Below are 23,563 nucleotides of genomic sequence, written 5' to 3' on the forward strand. Positions count from 1 at the left end.
AGGAAGTGTCTTGCGGATTTCAAACTTCTTCCATTTGAGAATGGTGGAGGCCACTGTGTTCTTGGAGACCTTCAATGCAGCAGAAATGTTTTGGTACCCTTCCCCAGATCTGTGCCTCGACACAATCCTGTCTCAGAGCTCTACAGACAATTCCTTCGACCTCATGGTTTGGTTTTTGCTCTGATATTAACTGTCAACTGCTTGACCTTTTATATAGCCTTTCCAAATCATGTCCAATCAATATAATTTACCACCGGTGGACTCCAATCAACTTGTAGAAACATCTGAAGGATGATCAATGGAAACAGGATGCACCTGAATAAATAAGGTATTCTGTTTTTTTTTTTTTTTGCAAAACATTCTAAAAACCTGTTTTCACCTTGTCATTATGGGGTATTGTGTCTAGATTGCTGAGGATTTTTTAAATTTAATACATTTCAGATTAAGGCTGTCACGTAACAAAATGTGGAAAAAGTCAAGGGGTTTGAATACTTTCCCAAAGGCATTGTATAGTACACTAGTTCTGATCAGAGCCTGCAAGGACACTGTATGTGGAGATTGGTGATGTTCTGTAGATCGCAACACTTAGGTTAACTGTGTTATGCATAACTGAGTTTAATTGAGCTTGTATAATGTGAGGTCATCCTGATTGGTTTGGTGAGACTTTGACAATGCCTGCCGTTTGTCGCAACTCATTTTGACGATACATCTTGGATGCGTGGGCCCTAAGTGCCATGGCCAAAAGTAGTGCACTATATAGGGTGTCATTTGGGAAGCAGAGCTTGACTTCCGAGACTCTGAGCTTTTTCACAGAAACAAACCTTGTGCCTTGTTGCTTAGGGTTCCATGAAAACCCTAGGTGTGAAAACATGGCTTCGTAACAAACAAATACAAATTCCCACTAGATAATTGAAGCCTATAGCTAAAAGGCATGCACACATTTGCACATATTTCTTAATGGTTCAGGAAGCGTGCCATCCCTTCTCATTAAACTAAAGGGCTTCAATCCCACTTTCAAAAAATGTGTTCCTGTACCAAAGACGGAATAAATGGAGTGCGTCTCATCGAGTCAGATATTTCACATAGCCTTCTGTGAATAATGTCCAGAAATAGAGTGTAATATACAGTATAATGGAGGTACAACCCAATACAATTAAATGGCCTTACACAGTTTATACGACTGACACAAACCATATAAATGTGATTATTTATGGAAGTGAAATATAAGAGCTATTTATTTTATGATTATGTCTTGGTAACTTGATAAGGAGACAAGGCTGTATTTGTTCCCATATCAACACCCACTCTGTGACTGAATATATCCTCCACTCCTCCTCTTCTCCTGGCCTTACAGCTTCTACCAAATCCCTACAGACATATCTCTCTTTCTCGCTGTGTCTCTCTCATTATGTCCCTCTCTCTCTCTCTCTTTCTTTTTCTCTGCTCAGAGAAGGGAAAGCAGACAAGTACATTTCATTACTATCAGTCCACAGGCACCAACCATTTGACTAAGGCACTGTTAACGAGTAGCTGTTCACCCCCAGCTTGTCTTTCCAAAGCAGAAGAGTGGCTGTCCTGGTCTCTGTATGTCCACGGTCCTGTCCTGGGCTGTCGACAACGGTAGCTAACTCAAAGGAACATAGAGAATCAACTCTTACAAGAAGAACAACATGATCTAAAATCTGCCACATAGGGAGACTCAGGGAAAGACAGAGAGATGGACAGACAGTCAGACTAGGCAGGGGGGCAGAAAGACCCAGTATAGGGACAGACAGACCAGACAGAGGGACAGACTTAGAGACAGACGAAGTGGGACAAATACACTCCTGGGACTAGGACAGACAGAGGGACAGACACAGTACAACAGCAGCTAGCGGGTCTGCAGGAAGTAAATGACTGATGTGAACAGAGACAACCATGTTTTTGCATTTCTGCAAATTGAAGAAATATAACCATACATTCATGAGAGACCAATCAATACCCCACACATGGCCAGACCCTGAAAGGTATCCAAATGAGGGAGCTCATTCAATGTCTACATCCCAAATGGCACCCTACTCCCTATATAGTGCACAACTTGTGAACAGAGCCATGGTCAAAAGTAGTGCATTATAAAGTGAATAGTGTGCCATTTGGAGACATACATGTAATACACCCTCTGTTTACTGTCACTGGGCCAGAGGCCATATTAGACTGGGTTTAGTGACAGCATACACACACACACACACACACACACACACACACACACACACACACACACACACACACACACACACACACACACACACACACACACACACACACACACACACACACACACACACACACACACACACACACACACCATTAAGGGGTTACACTGTTGTTAACATTAGCAATCTGACCAATCTTGCTCATTATTATTGGTAAATCAATGAGCATCAGTCAGTCCTGCGCCATTAGGTTGGTCAGGTTACAACCAGGGCACCGCCTGACCCTTCCCTTCAGCCAGCACAGCTCTGCATCACTAGACCACCAAACATGTTATTTATGATGGCTTTCATGACAAATGACAGGAATAATGCTCTTTAAGAACTATACTGAAAGAGGAATGAGCTACAGTACCTACAGTTATACTCCACAGAAAGAAATGTAGCTAGGTCTATTATATTCTGTGTGTTGAACAAACCTAGATTTGACATTCATCATTGTAAATGATTGCACAATTAAAAAACAGTAAACACTAGGGTGTTTATAAAGTAACTGAGTAATGATAATGATAGACCTGTGACTGCTGCGCTGTGAGGTGATTGTCCCATTAAAGACATGTGTTTAATACCTGGCCCTCCCACAGGACTACCCTTACATATGGGTCTCTTCCATCACGTTGCCAGGGCCATGCTAGAATGAAATGGGTCATAGGAAACTTTAAATAAACATGATAATGAGGCAGACACTAAGCCAATCGCTAGGGGGGATGCTTGTGTTCTAGACCAAGCGGTCTCTGTGGATTTCCCTTTTGAATAATATTATAATAATGGAAAGAGATGCTGATTTATGTCTGTCGTGCCGGAGATGAACAGAACTCGTTGCGATATGTTTGAGTGTGTGTGTTTGCGTGCGTGCGTGTGCATGTGCGTGTGTGTGTCTCTCATTGATCAGTCATGTCGAAAATATATTTAGAGAATCAATGCCGAGATAGACATAGACCATATCCCAGGTCTGTATTAACTTAACCCTCAGACAGAAGTGTTCTGAGTGTTGTGCTCAGTCTCACTTCCCCTCCATATCTCACTCACCAGCCCTACAGTGACAGCTAGCAGGAGACAGCAACTCCTCTCCTTTCCTGTATACTGGGCTCTTCCCTCTCAGCAGGTGTCACAATTATCTCTCACTGGGTAAATCAGTGCAGACTCAGAAGGAGTACGCTAGTGGCTCAGAAGGAGTAAAGTAGAATGGGCTCAGTAGGAGTTAAGTAGTATGGGCTCAGTAGGAGTAATGTAGTGGCACAGTATGGGCTCAGTAGAAGTAATCTAGTGGCTCAGTAGGAGTAATGTAGTGACTCAGCAGGAGTAATGTAGTGGCTCAGTGTGGGCTCAATAGGAGTAATGTAGTGGCTCAGTAGGAGTAATGTAGTAGCTCAGTAGGAGTAATGTAGTGGCGCAGTATGGGCTCAGTAGGAGTAATGTAGTGGCTCAGTAGGAGTAATGTAGTAGCTCAGTAGGAGTAATGTAGTGGCTCAGTAGGAGTAATGTTGTAGTTCAGTAGGAGTAATGTAGTGGCTCATTATGGGCTCAGTAGGAGTAATGTAGTGGCTCAGGAGCAATGTAGTGACTCAGAAGAAGTAATGTAGTGACTCAGTAGGAATAATGTAGTGGCTCAGTATGGGCTCAGTAGGAGTAATGTAGTGGCACATGAGCAATGTAGTAGCTCAGTAGGAAAAATGCAGTGGCTCAGTCTGAGTAATGTAGTGGCTCATTATGGGTAGTGGCTCAGAAGCAATGTAGTAGCTCAGTCGGAGTAATGTAGTGGCTCAGTCTGAGTAATGTAGTGGCTCATTATGGGCTCAGTAGGAGTAATGTAGTGGCTCAGGAGCAATGTAGTAGCTCAGTAGGAGTAATGTATTCACTCAGTATGGGCTCAGTAGGAGTAATATAGTGGCTCAAAAGGAGTAATGTAGTGGCTCAGTAGGAATAATGTAGTGGCTCATTATGGGCTCAGTAATGAGTAATGTAGTGGCACATGAGCAATGTAGTAGCTCAGTAGGAGTAATGCAGTGGCTCAATAGGAGTAATGTATTGGTTCAGTAGGAGTAATGTAGTGGCTCAGGAGTAATGTAGTGGCTCAGTATGGGCTCAGTAGGAGTAATGTAGTAGCTCAGTAGGAGTAATGTAGTGGCACAGGAGCAATGTAGTACCTCAGTAGGAGTAATGTAGTGGCCAGTGTGAACTCAGTAGGTGTAACGTAGTACCTCAGTAGAAGTAATGTAGTGGCCAGTGTGAGCTCAGTAGGTGTAACGTAGTACCTCAGTAGGAGTAATGTAGTGGCCAGTATGGGCTCAGTAGGCGTAATGTAGTACCTCAGTAGGAGTAATGTAGTGGCCAGTGTGAGCTCAGTAGGTGTAACATAGTAGCTCAGTGGAGGTAATGTAGTGGCCAGTATGGGCTCAGTAGGCGTAATGTAGGAGCTCAGTAGGTGTAATGTAGTACCTCAGTAGGAGTAATGTAGTGGCCAGTATGGGCTCAGTAGGCGTAATGTAGTACCTCAGTAGGAGTAATGTAGTGGCCAGTGTGAGCTCAGTAGGTGTAATGTAGTGGCCAGTGTGAACTCAGTAGGTGTAACATAGTAGCTCAGTGGAGGTAATGTAGTGGCCAGTATGGGCTCAGTAGGCGTAATGTAGGAGCTCAGTAGGTGTAATGTAGTGGCTCAGTACGGCTTCAGTACTGACTGAGGCTATGTTCCAAATGCAGGTTGACGTTTATTGGGATGAGTATTTTCCTTGAGGCAGTACTGAGCGATTTCCACTAGATGGGCCAGCTGCAAAATTGGCTGTATTGTAAAAATGTTGGTCTTAATTTGGGGTTAAGGTTAGGGTGAGGCAATAGAGTTAGCAGTGTTGTTAAGGTTAGGGTTAAGGTTAGGGTGAGGCAATAGAGTTAGCAGTGTTGTTAAGGTTAGGGTTAAGGTTAGGGTGAGGCAATAGAGTTAGCAGTGTTGTTAAGGTTAGGGTTAAGGTTAGGGTGAGGCAATAGAGTTAGCAGTGTTGTTAAGGTTAGGGTTAAGGTTAGGGTGAGGCAATAGAGTTAGCAGTGTTGCTAAGGTTAGGGTTAAGGTTAGGGTGAGGCAATAGAGTTAGCAGTGTTGCTAAGGTTAAGGTTAAGGTTAGGGTGAGGCAATAGAGTTAGCCGTGTTGTTAAGGTTAGGGTTAAGGTTAGGGTTAGGTTTAAAATAAGAATTTGTTCTTAACTGACTTGCCTAGTTAAATAAAGGTTAAATCTTTTTTAAAACAGAATATATGACTTTGTGGCTGTACCAGCAAGTGACCACTCTGCCTCCAGAACAAGATTCATGATGAGAAATGCTAAAATGCAATCCAAATGGCACACTCTTCCCCTATATAGTGTACTACTTTTGACCAGGGTCCCATATATAGGGAATAGGATGCCATTTGGGATACTCAAACGCTCAGTAGGGGTAATGTACTATACGAGTGAAAATGAGCATTGTGACACATACACTGCTTCCAATTGAAGATCACCCTTTCCCTCTGATAATGTAAATATACAGTACTGTACTTTAAGTCGAATCTACAAATATATGTTTGAAGTCATTGTACTATTCGAGGGAACATGCATTTACTTTAACACTGCAATACATTTAAGGGTGATTGATGTTTGTTTACTGAATACAAATGTTGTGTGACACTGAACGTATATGTGTTGTCATCTTTCAGGTTTGAAACATGGGGCAGGAATGTTTTGTCTCTGCTTAAAATGAGTCTGAACATTCACAGTCAAAAATAGTAACAAGCCATGACTGCATAATGTAAGAAAAAACAACCTTGGACTATTTTGTTTACACGAGTCAGTGACCAGTAAATCAATGTATTTTGCCTCATTGATCCTCAATAATGAGAAAAGCTTGCATGACGCGCCACATACATTCCACATACAACGGTTTCATTAGTCTAACCCTGCAGCCCGAGGTCCCTCCTCGTGCCCAACCATCTGCTGACATTATTATATTATTCCTTAACAAGTGGAGATTGTTGTTGCATTGCTATGTGTGGCTCAGTTAGAATCCAGACAGATATTCCTCCTCTACACTGTACTTGTCCTTGATAGCTGGGCTCAATTCCATTTAAATTCATTCAATTCAGGTAAACTGATATTCTAATTCCAATTTTCCTCATTGGAATTGGAATTTCAGTTTATTTTCTGAATTGACTGTATTGAAATGGAATTGAGCCCAACCCTGTTCTCCTCAGGAGCATCTGGCAGTCCTTCTACAGCCCAGAAGCCCTTGCAGCCCAAATGGCCCCTTATTCCATGTAGTACATTACTTTTATAGTGTGCAATACATGGGGAATAGGGTGCCATTTGGAACGCATCCCGGGGAAACAGCTCTGATGTCTGAGGCTGAAAGGTGATCCACTCATCCATGTCTCTGTCTCTCCCTGTCTCTCCCTGTCTCTCCCTGTCTCTCCCTGTCTCTCACTGCCTCGCTCTTCTGGCTCTGTGGCTCCTGCTTTCTCATCAGCTTCTCCAGGAACCAGGAACTGTCAATACAACAACAACCACGAAGCGGATAAAGCAACCCAAACTATACTACCTTTCCTTTCCCTGTCTGGCCGTTCTCCCTTCAAAACTCCTCAGTCTCCTCAGACCGACCTAACCATGCGATGGACAGCAATTTAAACCATAGCCCCACCACACATACCACCACCACCACCACCACCAGCATCAGACTGAAAGTGGGAACATGTCTGAACCACCTATCTATAAGCTTGATTTGTTTTCACTCAGCCCCCACACTTCATCCATAAACAATGATCTACAGTTCATCTTTTGGGGGCTGGGGGGGGGGGTAGATCAGCTGTGTTAAACAATTCTAAATATATTTGAGATTCTTCAAAGTGGTCACCCTTTGCCTTGATGTCAGCTTTGCAAACTCTTGGCATTCTTTCAACCAGCTTCATGAGTTAGTCACCTGGAATGCATTTCAATTAACAGCTGTGCCTTTTTAAAAGTTCATTTGTTGAATTTCTTTCCTCCTTAATGCGTTTGAACCAATCAGTTGTGTTGTGACATGTCCATATTATGGCAAGAACAGCTCAAATAAACAAAGAGAAACGAGAGTCCATCATTACTTTAAGACATCACAGGATGCCACCTTTCCAGCAAGTCAGTTCGTCGAATGTCTGCTCTACTAGGGCTGCCCCGGTCAACTGTAAGTGCTGTTACTGTGAAGTGGAAACATCTAGGAGCAACAATGGCTCAGCCGCGAAATGGTAGGCCACATAAGCACACGGAACGGGACCGATGAGTGCTGAAGTGTGTAGCGCGTAAAAATCGTCTGTCCTCGGTTGCAACACTCACTACTGAGTTCCAAACTGCCTCTGTAAGCAAAGTCAGCACAATAACTGTTCGTTGGGAGCTTCATGAAATGGGCTTCCATGGCCGAGCGATGGGGTGATGTAAATCTCGCCACCATTGGACTCTGGAGCAGTGTTCTCTGGGGTGATGAATCACGCTTCACCATCTGGCAGTCCGATGGACAAATCTGGGTTTGGTGGATGCAAGGTGAACGCTACCTACCCCAATGCATAGTGCCAACTGTAAAGTTTGGTGGAGGAGGAATAATTGTCTGGGGATGTTTTTCATGGTCCAGGCTAGGCCCCTTAGTTCCAGTGAAGGGATCTCTTAACACTACAGCATACAGTGACATTCTAGATGATTCTGTGCTTCCAACTTTGTGGCAACGGTTTGGGGAAGACCGTTTCCTGTTTCAGCATGACAACGCACCAGTGCACAAAGCGGCTGAATGGAAGCAAGTCCCTGCAGCAATGTTCAGATGGAAAGCCTTCCAAGGAGAGTGGAGGCTGTGAAAGCAGCAAAGAGGGAGCCAACTCCATATTAATGCCCATGATTTTTGACGAGCAGGTGTCCACATACTTTTATTAATGTAGTGTATTTTCCTTTATTATTTCCCCTAACCCTACCAACCCTACCCTAATTGGAGTAAAGTAATGGACAATAACAGGACTGTATATTACGTACCATTACCAACATCCTCATCAAGCAGACTTGATGGACTAATCACAGTTGAGAGAGGACATGACCAGCTACAGTGGGGCTTCATAACGACAACCCTCAGACTGGATCTGGTGTGTGTGTGTGTGTGTGTGTGTGTGTGTGTGTGTGTGTGTGTGTGTGTGTGTGTGTGTGTGTGTGTGTGTGTGTGTGTGTGTGTGTGTGTGTGTGTGTGTGTGTGTGTGTGTGTGTGTGTGTGTGTGTGTGTGTGTTTCTTCTGTTGCTGTCAGGGGGCCAACAGCACAGCAAGGGTCTTATGTAGTAATGATGGTCAAAATAACGCTTCAGACTCTCAATAACATTTACACCTCTCATAATTGGGTTTATAAACCAGACTTCACCAACAGTGGAATGAAGTGTCCTTTTTATGGATAGAAACAATTCATACTTGAATCCACAAGTGTTTTATTGTGGAGCTATAATAGTTAATGAGCATTCAATACTCACTCACAGCGATAATCAGATACAAACAGATACAAATGTCATGCCTGCTGCCAGTTGTCTTTGGCTGTTTTGTCAGGTATGAATTGATAGGAAATTTAAATCATAGCATCGATCTGAACCGTCTGAAAGTTGTGGCGTTAAACATTTTTAAGGTTGATTGAATGCCATTATTTCAAACGCATGACAGGTGTGCTACTTTTTTTTAAATGCAGTGTGGACAACCATATGTGGTTGTCGGGGCCCTTTAGTTAGATGGGGATCTGCAGACATGAGGAACGAGTCCACCGTGGGTCCTTGACTTGAAGAGATGTCTCCAGAATCTGAATACAATTAGGCTTTCACAGCATCCTCTTAAAATAGAGACGGGAGACAAAGTGAAGCAAGCGGCCTAGCAGGACAACAAGAAGAGGTCCCTTGGCGACGGGGCTAACCTTAATGAGCATCCACATCTTCCCCCCTTTCTCCCACTCCCCTTCCCCCAGTCCCCTCCTCTCGGTATATTACAGGATAGATTCTCTTGCTCCAAAAACACAGAAAATGCACTTAACTTTCATTTACTGATATCCTACTTCCACTACCTTCAGTCATGAAAGATTCAAAGATTCATACCCACCAACACCACCACCATCCAACTCCATGTTCAGATTTTGTGTTTTTCTTTTCATGAGGTGAGCAAAGCACTAAGAGCCTGAAGACATTGAGTGCTATTTATTGAGACAGAGAGACGTGCAGAGAGTTTAAACCGAGAGCTTCAGATGAGAGATGATTCCTAGTGGCTCTTTTAACAGTAAGTTCATCAGAGCATACAGTGCAGATGAATGAGGAAAGTTTTCCACACAGGAAACAGAGAAACTGTTATTTTAGTCTTTGTCTGTGTGTTGTGGTGTAACATCTGGTGCTAAGTAAAAATTATAAAACTGACATGGTGCTGGGTGAGAATGGATAAGTCCCTTACTGCACCTCCTGTTCGTACAGAAGAATCATGGTGCAGTTAGCAGCCCAAACCCACTAAGCATCTCGACGTATTGTTTTGGTCCTTTCTGGACCGGCTGTCTTTTATTTTCCTTTCCAAACAGGCCTTGATTTGGGGTAGACGTCTATGTTTGGTTCAGATTTAGTCAGGACTGGCCTTGATTTGGGGTAGACGTCTATGTTTGGTTCAGATTTAGTCAGGACTGGCCTTGATTTGGGGTAGACGTCTATGTTTGGTTCAGATTTAGTCAGGACTGGCCTTGATTTGGGGTAGACGTCTATGTTTGGTTCAGATTTAGTTGGTTGATTTGGGGTAGACAGTTTGGTTCAGATTTAGTCAGGACTGGCCTTGATTTGGGGTAGACGTCTATGTTTGGTTCAGATTTAGTCAGGACTGGCCTTGATTTGGGGTAGACGTCTATGTTTGGTTCAGATTTAGTCAGGACTGGCCTTGATTTGGGGTAGACGTCTATGTTTGGTTCAGATTTAGTCAGGACTGGCCTTGATTTGGGGTAGACGTCTATGTTTGGTTCAGATTTTCAGGTTGGCCTTGATTTGGGGTAGACGTCTATGTTTGGTTCAGATTTAGTCAGGACTGGCCTTGATTTGGGGTAGACGTCTATGTTTGGTTCAGATTTAGTCAGGACTGGCCTTGATTTGGGGTAGACGTCTATGTTTGGTTCAGATTTGGTCAGGACTGGCCATGATTTGGCCCAAACATAGACGTCTATCATTGGTTCAGATTTGGACCCGTCTGGACCAAAATCTGAACCAATCATAGACATCTATGTTTCACAAGTTTGGACAGCAGAGTACAGTACAGTACAGTATAGTACCGTAGAGCACAGTAGAGCACAGCAGAGTAGAGTACATTACAATACAGTACTGTAGCGTACTGTAAATTAAAGTAGAGTATAGTACAGTACAGTAGAGTAAAATACATTAGAGCATAGCAGAGTACAGTAAAGTAAAGTATGGTGTACAATAAAGTATAGTACAGTATAATGTACTGTATTGTACCCTACTTTACTCGAATGCACTCTACGGAAATAAACTCACTTTACTATACTCTACTAAATTCAACTCTAATGTACTGTACTCTACTAAATTAGACCCTACTGTACTGTATGTTACCGTACTGTACTCTACTGTACTGAATACAACTCTACTCTCCTGCACTGTACAGTACTCTACTATACTGAATTGTGCTGTTCAGATATGGTCTGGTCTGGACCAGCCAAATTTGCACTTGTTTGGGGGTGGAGCTCATTAGAATAATACCCTGCATGCCTAGCAAGTGTTTGTTTTTACATTTACATTTTGGTCATTCAGCAGACACTCTTATCCAGAGCGACTTACAGTCAGTGCATTCAATTAAGGTAGATAAACAACAACATATCACAGTCATAGCAAGAAAAACATATTTCTGTAACTGTTACTGGGAATGTTATTGCATTTGAAGTGCTCTGTTGGTTATTCTGTAAAATTGACTGAAAAGCAATAAGCAATAAGTATAAATATTCTATGTTGCCATCTTCAGTTGGATCCTTTTTCCTATATTATATGGATAAAACAAATATTACTGTGATATGAAATTTACGTCATTGAGAATGTATGTGCAGCTGAAATTTGGCCATATAATTAATTACAAAAACATATGTATTTTCAACATCTGTATATAACATATTTTCACCTTTCAGTAAAACCGAAAATGTACCTGATTTCAACGTCCAGAAAGGGGGTATTTTCAACGTCCGAAAAATACATATTTTACCGGCCCAAAAAGACTGTTCACCTTTCATTCAGAACCTAAAATGAGCCTAACTTCAACGTCCAAAAAATTCATATTTTACCGGCCCAAAAAGACTGTTCACCTTTCATTCAGAACCTAAAATGAGCCTAACTTCAACGTCTAGGAAACACATATTTTAGACATCTTTTCAAAGCTGTTTTGCTTACTGGGAAGCCTCTGAATGCATTTAATCTCATCATAAATTTAATGCTGTTGGACCACAATGGCTGAACTCAAAAAAAGAATAAAGTTCTACCTAAAACTAGGTCTGAGTTCTCTTGGAGCCTCTTATGAATTATCTCTTTCTGAGTCAGTCAATGCATGCACTGCTTACATTACTATTTTTAGGTTTATATTGTGAGCTTCTCATATTGCATGTTGGGGATTAGGCCCACCAAAGTAATAAAGGAAACTGTATACACAGTGAGAACACTTCAGCTTTATATGAAATACGGGCCTCTTCTCTATCACCTTACAGAGCTGCGGCTGGTTGAAGCTCACCCTACAGAAGATATAGGTTTACATCCTCAGTATTAGATCTGCTTGGCTTGACCTGATACCACACATACTGAGAGGGAAAAAACATGTTGAGTGGCAAGTCATAGAGAAAAGCAGGCTGATTATTTTGGGAGGTATTTATTCATTTACCAAGAGTCTAGGTGACTTAGGATGCTTTCCAAATGGCACCCTGTTTCCTATGAAGTGCATGACTTTTGTCCAGGGCCCCTAGGGCTCTCGTCTAAAGTAGGTCACTATAATAGGGTGCCAGTTGACATAGTGCCAGCAACACAAGGTGCACAAGAAGCGAGCGAAGCACAGCAAGGTGCTCCTTATCTGACTGAAGCGGAGCTGCGCTGCCTGACGGTCCAGGGCTCCAGCAAGGTGGAACGATAAACATAATTAAATTTAGTTGGATTACAACAAAATGGATGGGATCAGCTGGGAAGGCGGGAAGGCTAATCCTGAACCAATCCCCTCAAAATAAGGTGCCAACCGACCCAACACAGTGTAAATAAAGTGAGAGGGAACATATGAAGGGAAGAAGAGAGGGAAGGAAGGAAGCTGTCGGAGAACAAGAGAGATCAAAGTAAGGCCACTGAAAAGGGCCTTTTTCAAAACGAGGACAAATACACCCAACTACTTCACAATGAAGCAGACTATGAGCGAGATCAATGGCAGTTCATTGAATCTGACAGGATTCTAATCACTGTTAGAAAGCATGTAGATATACAGAGAAGAGACAGAGAGGAGTGACAGTGTTCAGATGTGCAGAACTATTATTAGACAACTTGATACTCCTGGTCAGAGAGCAAAAACATACAACAGCATTTTCTTATGGGTCTCGTTCTCATTCTGGTATATATTGAATCGGTCAAGCTAGCAGGGTTGGGGACAAATTAAACACTGTTCAATGTGTGAAGACTGCTGTCTGGTTTATACATGAGTGAAAAAAAAGCAGAATTTGAAATGCGATGCTGGTGACAAAAATGAATAAGCATTGAATTTACACCTTCCCCGTCTTCTGAACAAGTGGTACATTTACACTTGCCTTTCTCCCCGCAGCTATACAACCACACCGTTTCACTCAGAGGGACCCGGTATGCGCAAGATGCATCTGCCTATTCAGCTATTCACCTTAACACATAAACTAACCTCACCATGAAATGTTTTTTAGACACATAAAATGGTTCTAAGAGATTCAGAGGATATGGAATGAAAGCAAGGGTCTACACCTTAACCTGCCTTTCTCTATCATATATATATCATTTTTTGTCACTTTCCCATCTAGCAATTTTTTTCCATTACCACTTTTCCTTTTATTTTTTCTATTTCAATTCCAATTTCATTCCACTCGTCACTTTCCTCCTCCCCCCTAATGCATTTTCCCTTTTTTAACTGAGTTTTAGTCCAATCCTTCACAAAGAACATTCCCCCAGGGGATGTGAACCCTTACCTCTTTCAGTTGCCTGTAACTACAGTAAACACATGCCCACATACCAGAGCTCTTTCTCTCGCTGTCTCTCTCTAGCTCCCAGTCTAATCCAGTCTAATCCCACAGTGCTGTCTTTGTGCTGTCTTGGGCAGACATCAGTGCATTATCATCCAATAAGAATATGATTAATGGATATATAATTGCAGAGGGCGAGCCTAGTGGAGAACACAGTTTGCCCTGGATTAATATAGGAGCTAAAGTAACGTACTGGTGGTGAGTAGAGGAGAGGAGAGCTGAGGGGCTGTGTTAAGCCCTGCGGCCATAAGGCTGGGGAGAGGAGTGGAGTGGAGTGGAATGGAATGGAGAGGAGAGGAGAGGAGAGGAGAGGAGAGGAGAGGAGAGGAGAGGAGAGGAGAGGAGAGGAGAGGAGAGGAGAGGAGAGGAGAGGAGAGGAGAGGAGAGAGGAGAGGAGAGGGGCTGTGTTAAGCCCTGCAGCCATAAGGCTGGGGCGAGGAGAGGAGAGGAGAGGAGAGGAGAGGAGAAGAGAGAGAGGAGAGGAGAGGAGAGGAGAGGAGAGGAGAGGAGAGGAGAGGGGCTGTGTTAAGCCCTGCAGCCATAAGGCTGGGGCGAGGAGTTGAGAGGAGAGGAGATGAGAGGAGAGGAGAGGAGAGGAGAGGAGAGGAGAGGAGAGGAGAGAGGAGAGGAGAGGAGAGGAGAGGAGAGGAGAGGAGAGGAGAGGAGAGGAGAGGGGCTGTGTTAAGCCCTGCAGCCATACGGCTGGGGCGAGGAGAGGAGTGAAGTGGAGTGGAGTAGAGAGGGGCTGTGTTAAGCTCTGCGGCCATAAGGCTGGGACGAGGAGTGGAGTGGAGTGGAGTGGAGTGGAGTGGAGTGGAGGGAGGGAGTGGAGTGGAGTGGAGAGGAGAGGAGAGGAGCTGTGTTAAGCCCTGCGGCCATAAGGCTGGGGCGAGGAGAGGAGAGGAGAGGAGAGGAGAGGAGAGGAGAGGAGAGGAGAGGAGAGGAGAGGAGAGGAGAGGAGAGGAGAGGAGAGGAGAGGAGAGGAGAGGAGAGGAGAGGAGAGGAGAGAGGGGCTGTGTTAAGCCCTGCGGCCATAAGGCTGGGGCGAGGAGAGGAGTGGAGTGGGTGGGAGGGTGGGTGGAGTGGAGTGGAGTGGAGGGAGGGAGGGAGAGGAGAGGCGAGAGAGGAGAGGAGAGGAGAGGAGAGGAGAGGAGAGGAGAGGAGAGGAGAGGAGAGGAGAGGAGAGGAGAGGAGAGGAGAGGAGAGGAGAGGAGAGCTGAGGGGCTGGGATTAAGCCCTGCGGCCATAAGGCTGAGGAGACGTGAGGTGATGAGAGGAGAGGAGAGGAGAGGAGAGGAGAGGAGAGGAGAGGAGAGGAGAGGAGAGGAGAGGAGAGGAGAGGAGAGGAGAGGAGAGGAGAGGAGAGGAGAGGAGAGGAGAGGAGAGGAGAGGAGAGGAGAGGGGCTGTGTTAAAGCCCTGCGGCATAAGGCAGGGGAGAGGAGAGAAGTGGAGAGGAGAGCTGAGGGGCTGTGTTAAGCCCTGCGTCCATATGGCTGGGGAGAGGAGAGGAGTGGAGAGGAGAGGAGCCAAGTTGGAGGTCTGCGCTGCTAGCTGGTAACTGGTGCTTCTGGTTGAGTTGAAGACCTCAACACTTTCTGACTGCACGCTGGGCTTAAACGATCTCTTTTCAGATCTGGGGCTCTCTGGCTACTACTGCCCTCTCTAAATAAGCACTGGTGCATTATTTAAGACAGCGATGAGAGGCTATATAGCACTGTTAAATATGGATAGCAGCTTGACCAGCTGGGTAGGGGAAGAAATTAACATTTTTTTATCGCAATTTATTGTATTTTAAACTATCATGTTTGCATAAAATTGTATTATCCATAAGGTTTTGTCCAATGGTGTCCTAGTAGGCCAGCTATCATAACCATATCAGCGTGTCACACCTGGGCCTCGTTTGCCATCAAGGAGAGGTTTCTCTTTATTTAAATTAGGTTTGTGTGACTGTTCATGTTAACTCTGTTGCCAGCTAATTCATTTCAGTTCATCTTCCATTGAAAGCAGTGATAAGATGCCGAGAGGTGCTTCCTCTGTGTGACTGCAGCTCTGATCCTTGCCCCACCTTATACCATGACAAACTGGAGCATCAGCAGCTGCTGACAACGAAAAACTCAAAGCTTTAAACACCTACTCATTTTTAACTCAAAAAATTAATGCAAAGCACCTTTTCCAAGCCACTGGGTTTAATTAGAAGGCATGCATTAAAAGTGCACATCATAACGGAAAAAAAGCCGGATGATGTGGTTACTTGTTGAGAAATCGTGTGAGATATAATACATAGAGTGGGGTAAGTTGAGCCACCCTTGTTTCTAGGAAACCATCCTCAAAAGTAATCATTTGACCAAATATTTAGGAAGAGGTCATCTGTGAAGGAAGAAACCACATGGAGAAAGTGGTAAGCAAGGTCCCCAAAAAAAAGATTTTCACTAAGTCAAATGAAATTATTGTGTTAGGGGTTTCATGATCTATCTAAACAAAATAAATGATTTAAATATTGTTCTATACATCAGTTGGGGTCTCTATAAGTTTCAATATGAGGTCCTGAACCTAACGTGAAAGTGAATCCTTGCAGCTGTGTAGTCAAAATGTTTAACATGGTGTTGGTTGATCCGAAGGACATGGGTTAAGTTGAGCTAATGGTTGAGCCATTGGCAAGTTGAAAAATGTAAGTGTTTCCTTCTCAGGCAAAATGCAAGGCATTATTGCTGGGATATGAGGTAGCAACAAGGCCTGGGCCCGGTTGCAAGTTAATTTTCCCTTAAAATTCCCTTATCTTTAAGTCAGTTGCACAAAACATGTTAAAGTGAATTTCCCACTTAAGGGAAAAGTTAAGGCTGCCCATGAGGTCCCTTAACTGCTTCATTCAGTATGTAAACAGCCTTTGTGGAGGTGAATGTTGCCTTCATCTGCTCTGGTTACAAAAGGAAAACATCAACCAGCAATGGAATTATTGCATAAATATTGGGACAGTGATACGTGTTTGAGTTTTTCTGGCACTGTACTCCATCTGTACTCTGTATTCCATTTATTCTGAGGGTATTTTCATCCATATTTTTATCACACAAATATCATATCCCCAAAACTGCTAACCTCCCCTGTTATTGTAATGGTGTGTCACGCCCTGACCTGAGTGTTCTTTGTTTTCTTTATATATTTTGGTTAGGTCAGGGTGTGACATTGGTGATGTATGTGTTTTGTACTGTCTAGGGGTTTTGTAGGTTTATGGGGTTGTCTACCATTTAAGGTGTTTATGTATGTCTAGGGGTTTTGTAGGTTTATGGGGTTGTCTACCATTTAAGGTGTTTATGTATGTCTAAGTTAACCCACTGTTCCTAGGCCGTCTTTGAAAATAAGAATTTGTTCTTAACTGACTTGCCTAGTTAAATAACGGTTCAATAAAACTCATGGTAGCATCCACATTAAAGTGTATTGAAAAATATTATATTCTTATTTACAATAAAAGTGACTCCAAAATGACACAATACATGATTTACCAATCATTTCTATTGGGCACAAAATGATCTGAAACACAACCAAAACAAACAGCAAATGTATCCAACAAGTGTGTCGAGTCACAAGCTTGATGTAGTCATTGCGTGCCAGGAATATGGGACCAAATATTCAACTTGTTACTACTTTAATACACATTTGTACTTTTTATCCCATAAAATGGTGGGACTATGTACAAAAAGTGCTGTAATATCTCAACAGCTCACCCAATATGTATGAAAATATCCTCAAATTAAAGCTGACAGTCTGCACCTTAACCTCATAGTCATTGTATCATTTATAATCAAGTACAGTAGTACAGAGCCAAAACTACGATTGTCACTGTCCTAATAATTACGGAGGGCACTGTAACTGATTTATCAACAAAGATAACTGTGTTGTTTACCCATAGGATATAATATTAGAGTTTTAATCATTTGTTTTTATCCAGACAATAGTTATGTGCTTCTGCATTTTTATCCACTAACTAATGAACCTGGATCAGTCAGAGTGCATCCTAAATATTCCCTCTATAGTGCACTACTTTTGACAAGGGCCCACACTACTTTTCGAATAGGATGCCATTCGGGACGTAACCCTAGAGTCCTGGTGTTGAATTACTGCATTGTCACCTCATTACCTATGACATAACGGGTGTTCCACGCATCACACATTAACAGTGAGATCAATGCCGCCATGTAAACTAATCAGTCCCATAAATGACATGCCATTAGGTTTTATGACCAAGCGTGACTGTCTCAGTCTGTGTTAGGCCTGGCCAACATCTCACCCTCCTGTAGAGTCTTCTGGGATGCCTCAGCTAGAGGAGTGAACCGCCACTCAGCAAACACCTCAGACCTCTGAGCCATAGCTCACACACAGCACCACTCAACACCTTACACACGGCAACCCTGACCTACTAGTCGAAATTGAAAGTGGTTTCTGGGCCTCTCTCTCTCACTAACTCTCTCTCACTTCACCTGTGAGTTCAACAGCGTAACAGTACATCTGTAGGTCAGATCCCAGAGTAAGTGGACTCCTTCCTGTCCTGTATCTGTCTCCCTGTGTAGTCCACTGTCTCAGTGTGCTGGCCAGCCACAGATGTTTATCACTATCAACCACTGTTTTCCTAGAAACACAACAGTATCTCAGGCTTTGATGCTCTGCTAAGGCTTATTTCTGCTCACTGCTGGGTGTGCATTCCTAGAATGCGTCCAAAATATCAACATTCAGTGGAGGCTCCTCAGAGGAGGAAGGGGAGGACCATCCTCCTCAGTGATTTTCATAAAAATATTTAATATTAAAAAAGTTATCCTTTTTAGGTAAAACTATAGTAAATATGTTCACGTCACCAAATAACTTTATTAAAACACATTGTTTTTCAATGAATGTCAACAGTAGCCTCAACAGCACTCTGTAGGGTAGCACCATGGTGTAGCCGGAGGACAGCAAGCTTCCTTCTTCCTCTGTGTACAATGACTTCAATACAAAACCTAGGAGGCTCATGGTTCTCACGCCTTTCCATAGACTTACACAGTAATTATGACAACTTCTGTAGGACGTTATCCAACCTATCAGAGCTCTTGCAGCATGAACTAACATGTTGTCCACCCAATCAAAGGATCAGAGAATTAATCTACTGTAATACTGAAAGCGTACGCTACAGCTAGTCAGCACTGCAGTGTATAAAGTGTGATGAGTAGCAGACTCAAAGATAGAAAAAGACAATAGTTAAACAGTTTTGAACAAATGTATTTCCTCAAAAATTAAGAATCAAAAGAGAAGGGGAGAGAGAGCTAGCTATATTTTGTATTTTTTCTTACTTAGCTAGCAACTGCAGCTAGCTAGTTTAGCCTATGCAACCAACCGGCTAAAACAGAAAGGTGTTATCTTATCTAGATGGCTATGGCTATCCAATTCTGGAACTCTTCCATGTCAAGGTAAGCTTTTGGTTTTACGTAGATGCGAGAAGGAATTATCCAGCTGTTTGTATGTGGCTGCTATGAAAGTGAACTGTGTTTGTGTGTGATCAGGGGTGTATTCATTCCGCCGATTCTGTTAAAAAAACATTTCTTATACAGAAGCAAACAGAACAAAACGGGGATAAACATACCTGAATTTGTCCATTAGAAATTCTCATTTGCAACTGTTGGACTAATGATTAAACCCTAGATTAGCTAGATTCAGGCAAGATTGTGCAAGACGGTATTGAATGTGTCAATGTATGTCACCTTGATTCCTCAAATTTCTCTCGACCTGTGCACCTATGTTGTAAACTGTCATTCATAGGCCCTTGTAGCAACCTCATGATGGGTATAGGGAAAATTTGAGTATTATGTAGTAGCCTAAACCTATCGACGTTACATTGAGCTGGGTGAATGGAATATGAATGACAGTCATCCAATATGCTTTAATAAAAAATAAGGCCATGCTCATCTTAAACGGCACCTACGATCACTGTTACCATTGGTCGAATGGAGTGCACTATATAGGGATTAGGCTGGGTACTTTTCCAGACGCCGCACTAGTCTGCAGTGCACACAGACGCAATACATTTTGAGGCAAATCAAAGCTGCTCTTTCTGTTGAGCAGAGGGATATACTGTATGTGTGAACCAACGGCTATAGGAGATCTTTTGAAAGAAGTTCTGTAATGGACTCCAACACACACCTGCGCATGTCCTTGTTCAGAACTGCTAGGATCATTTGATTTTGGGTTCCTTCCATTGTGGCCTAACCTAGTCTACCCAAGCGGAGCTCTCTAATGTAATACAAACACTGTGCTGGGTGCCTGCAGCGGAACAGACAATTATAATAACTTCTCATGTGCAGAACCTGGGATGGCTCCATAGAGATGGTCTCTGTTCGGAGTGAGCAGGATGTTCTGCATGTAATGAAATAAGTTCTAGCGGGTAGGTCCATATATCTGGGTTAAAGCAGATATAGCAGGTTGTTTCATTTTTTTTGAAACATTGAAATATTAGATGCTGTTTGTGCAGTTTTAAAACAAGAAAGGCCTCATAGTGAAACACAACTATTGCAACAATGTCACAGTCTATGTGAGGTTCTCGCAGCCGAAAGCAGTCCTGTTGAATTCCTTAAAATGTGTTTATTCTTGTAGTGAACATTAACTCTTCAACTTATCTAATTAGAAGCATGATAAGATATTTATATCAATTAAAGTCAGCAGTGAGTCACTACTAAACAGGCCTAGCTGGATCTGTGGCTGTATGTGCACTTTATGAATTGTTTTCCAGCAGAAGTGCTTTTCTATTAGATCCAATTGTACCTATTTGTTGCCTCATACACTGGATAGGTGCAGTGAATGTGTTGTTTTAAAGAGTCACACATAGCAGTACGTGGCCCTAGAGCAAATTAGGGTTATGTTCCTTACTCAACGACAAGGACTGATTTTGTGGTTACTGGCCCAACACACTACCCGCTAGGCTACTTGCCGCCCTGCAGTATACCTACAGTATGGTACAGGTATCTAAACTTCCATCTCCAAGTACAGCCCCCCCCTCCCTCCAGACATACAGTTATCTACATAGTATGCGGCCACTCGCTGTCTGCTGGTGTGCCTATTCTCTGTGGTTCTGTTCCTTTCCCCTGAAAATGGAATAATCAAGTCGAGAGCTGGTGGGATGATGCCAGAATAATTGTTATTAGAGTAGTGCTTAAAGTAGTGCTCTGTTCCATTGCATCAAGATATGACAGTATTTACATTTTGGAGTTTGTGGCAAACTGTTACTGACTGTTACTGACTGTTACTGACTGTTACTGACTGTTATGGACTGTTATGGACAGTTACTGACTGTTACTGGCTCTTACGGACCGACCCACGGCACAACTGAGCCTTGTTTGTTTGATGAAATACGACGGCAATCTGCACCTTATTCCCAATATAGTGCACTACTTTTGACTACAATAGGGCTCTGGTCAAAATAAATGTACTGTAGGGGATAGGGTGCCATTTGGGAGACCGGGAATCTGTTAAAATTATAGGATCCAAAAGTTGTGATATAACAGTGGAAATGCTTGTGGAATATTCAGAATCACGCTCCTCCAACTCCATTGAAAGCATTGGCTCGTTCATTTATACGACTTACGCGAACCCTCAGCGACACTCTGTCGAAGAAATGTACATTTCTTTCAAATCACATGGCAAGCTGGGAAATCTGTGTTGGAGAAAAAGGCCAAAGCTATTTTACAGACTGAAACCAGCTGATAAGGAGAAAGTGCTGAGTAAAATAGGTTCTTATCTCCGTCTGACTACACTGATTCAGCTCTAAGTGAGAGAGCTGAAAGAAACACATTCATAAAGGCCCTTCTGTCCTGGTATTAACCTAACTCGGTGATTTCAGCTATTCTTTCCCACATTGCCCAATTCAATACTTTTAGATATAGGCTATTTCACTTTCTTAAAACTCAACAATCTATCCATAATGGGTACAAAATGGGACTGGATACAGAGAGGCTCCTGCATGCCACACAACTGTGTTAGCCTGTTGAGCTAAAGCCTAGGCTTTAGCTCTTGGAGTTAACGCAAGTGGTCAGATCTCAGGCATGATTACTCTTAGTCGAGCATGGTTCACCAAACATTTGCATCTTACTCGATAGGAATATTATATCCAGTAGTCTAATTATTTATCTCTTATATGTCAGGTATAGGTACAGTTCAACAACTGTGAATGTAAAGTTTACATCAGTAGATGTCGTTAAAGTCATACCTGACCATTAAAAGTAGGCCAGTAGCCTACTATACAAATCAAAAGCTTTCAAAGCTTAGCGAGATATAGACATTCTGCAAATAGGATTTTATTTTCTGAAATCCAGGCAGACAGCACTAGACACAAAGCTCATTTACAAGTGGTATTTAAAGGATGTACTTGGATGCTATTCCGGTGCTCTTCTCACAAGAGTGGACGCAAGGGGGTGCGTCTGGAAGTATTGTCAAATTATTGTCAACTTCAAAGCCAACAGTACGCTCAGCGCGCACAGACGTCTCAGCAATGGATTAATTCAACAGTCTTCGATTCAAATCACTGTGGAACACGCGCCCCTATGCGCTCAAATTGCTTTAGAATCAAGTCAAGTTCTTCAAAGGGGAAAACAAATCCAATTTATAATGAGAATGTGTTGATTTCACTGTTAACATTATAATTTACAAGTCTCAGTGCTGGATGACTGAGCTACTTGGAGACGCTCCTACATTGTTATCATAGTAGAAGTATGCAAACATAGAGATATGTATTGTTACCAAATACTGTAGGCCTACATTGTATAAGTAGAGTGGTGATTTACAATTATGACTGAATGTGTATTTATGTATAGGCTAACAGAAAGGCGTGGCATTTTTTTTAGCGTAGGCTAGGCAACCGCCAGCCACTCCACTTAGGCTATTTTATGTATTCCAGACAGTTATTCCAATGTTCAACTAATCAACAAGCCCTTAGTCGACTAAAGTGTGCTGGTTCTGGAATACATCAAATAGCCTGAGCGTGTTCTGTATTATGGTCCATTTGGCACAGCGCCTAATCAAAACTTCAAATATGTCTTTAAAGTGTAATATTAGGTCAAAGTGGCACCAACATAACCCAAACAACATAGGAACCAACATAACCCAAACAGTATAGGTTAGTATTCTAAGCTATACCGTACAAACGTCCCATAATAAATTGGGATGTTTTCTTGTCTTACCTTGCTCTAGTAGTCGTAGAGAGTGATGAAACGTGGGGTCCAGTGTGTCCTTCTCTGCCATCAGCTCTGGTAAGTACTTTTCGTTATCCATTTCGTCCCGTGCCGATGGTCCACGCCGTCCACAAAATAATTCGGCAGTGATACAATTCTAAAACCTCGCCTTATTCCCAACACTTGCCCCCACCAAAACTAGTAACGGTAAATTATTATTTTTAAAACGAACAGGGATGCGGTAATGTCATTCGCAACCACTATAACATCACATAAGTAGTTCTAAGCTGTAACAACGACCAAAAACTGTCTGTGCGCGGGTGTCTCAGGTAAGAATTCCGTTATCCCATCCGTGTAGTAGCCTATATATTTAACGTCACCTTGCAGACCCCTCGCATGCAACACCGCCAACCTAGAGGCTCTCTCCGTTCTGTAAACAAGCTCTTTAAAGCTCCCCCGGAACGTCTCCACTAGCAACGAGGGCTCATTCCAGCTCCTCTACTATTGGTTCCCGATCAGTGTTCAAGAAAATGCAATGTAGCGTCAGTCATTAGAAGGGGCGGGTGCTCCAGCCTGGAGTGAGCGGAACAGCTGGAACTATCCATGGTGCTGATTCCACGGCGCCCGGCTATATGTTGTTCGATGTGACACGAGCCAGCAAAGATCTGAATTACAATGCAATAACAGTCCTTCTCTTGTTAAATTGTAGAATAAAAATGTGCCCAAACTAAGTAGCCCATCAATATGCAAATATATACAAATACCGTATATTAGTTTTCATTGTATGAACTCCGGCTTGGGGGTAAAACTGATATGATACATGCATAGGCACCCTTTATTGTACTTTCAACAGAACCGATTGTATAAATCATA

General features: G+C 42.8%; 1 protein-coding gene across 2 annotated transcripts in view; it reads right to left on the reverse strand.

Annotated features, from left to right (window-relative positions):
* The window catches only part of khdrbs3 (KH domain containing, RNA binding, signal transduction associated 3), a 177,932-nt gene extending 154,754 nt beyond the window's left edge, over positions 1-23,178 (reverse strand). Inside the window, exon 1 of one of the 2 annotated variants that reach the window (XM_046360875.1) lies at positions 22,700-23,178. In XM_046360875.1, the coding sequence (XP_046216831.1) occupies positions 22,700-22,790 (91 nt within the window). In that variant the 5' untranslated portion in view covers positions 22,791-23,178. The remainder of the gene's footprint in view (positions 1-22,699) is intronic. The other variant, XM_046360874.1, reaches the window with a different exon arrangement.
* Between the last annotated feature and the right edge of the window lie 385 nt (positions 23,179-23,563).

The sequence above is a fragment of the Oncorhynchus gorbuscha genome, linkage group LG09, assembly GCF_021184085.1.
Source record: "Oncorhynchus gorbuscha isolate QuinsamMale2020 ecotype Even-year linkage group LG09, OgorEven_v1.0, whole genome shotgun sequence".
NCBI classification, from domain to species: domain Eukaryota; kingdom Metazoa; phylum Chordata; class Actinopteri; order Salmoniformes; family Salmonidae; genus Oncorhynchus; species Oncorhynchus gorbuscha.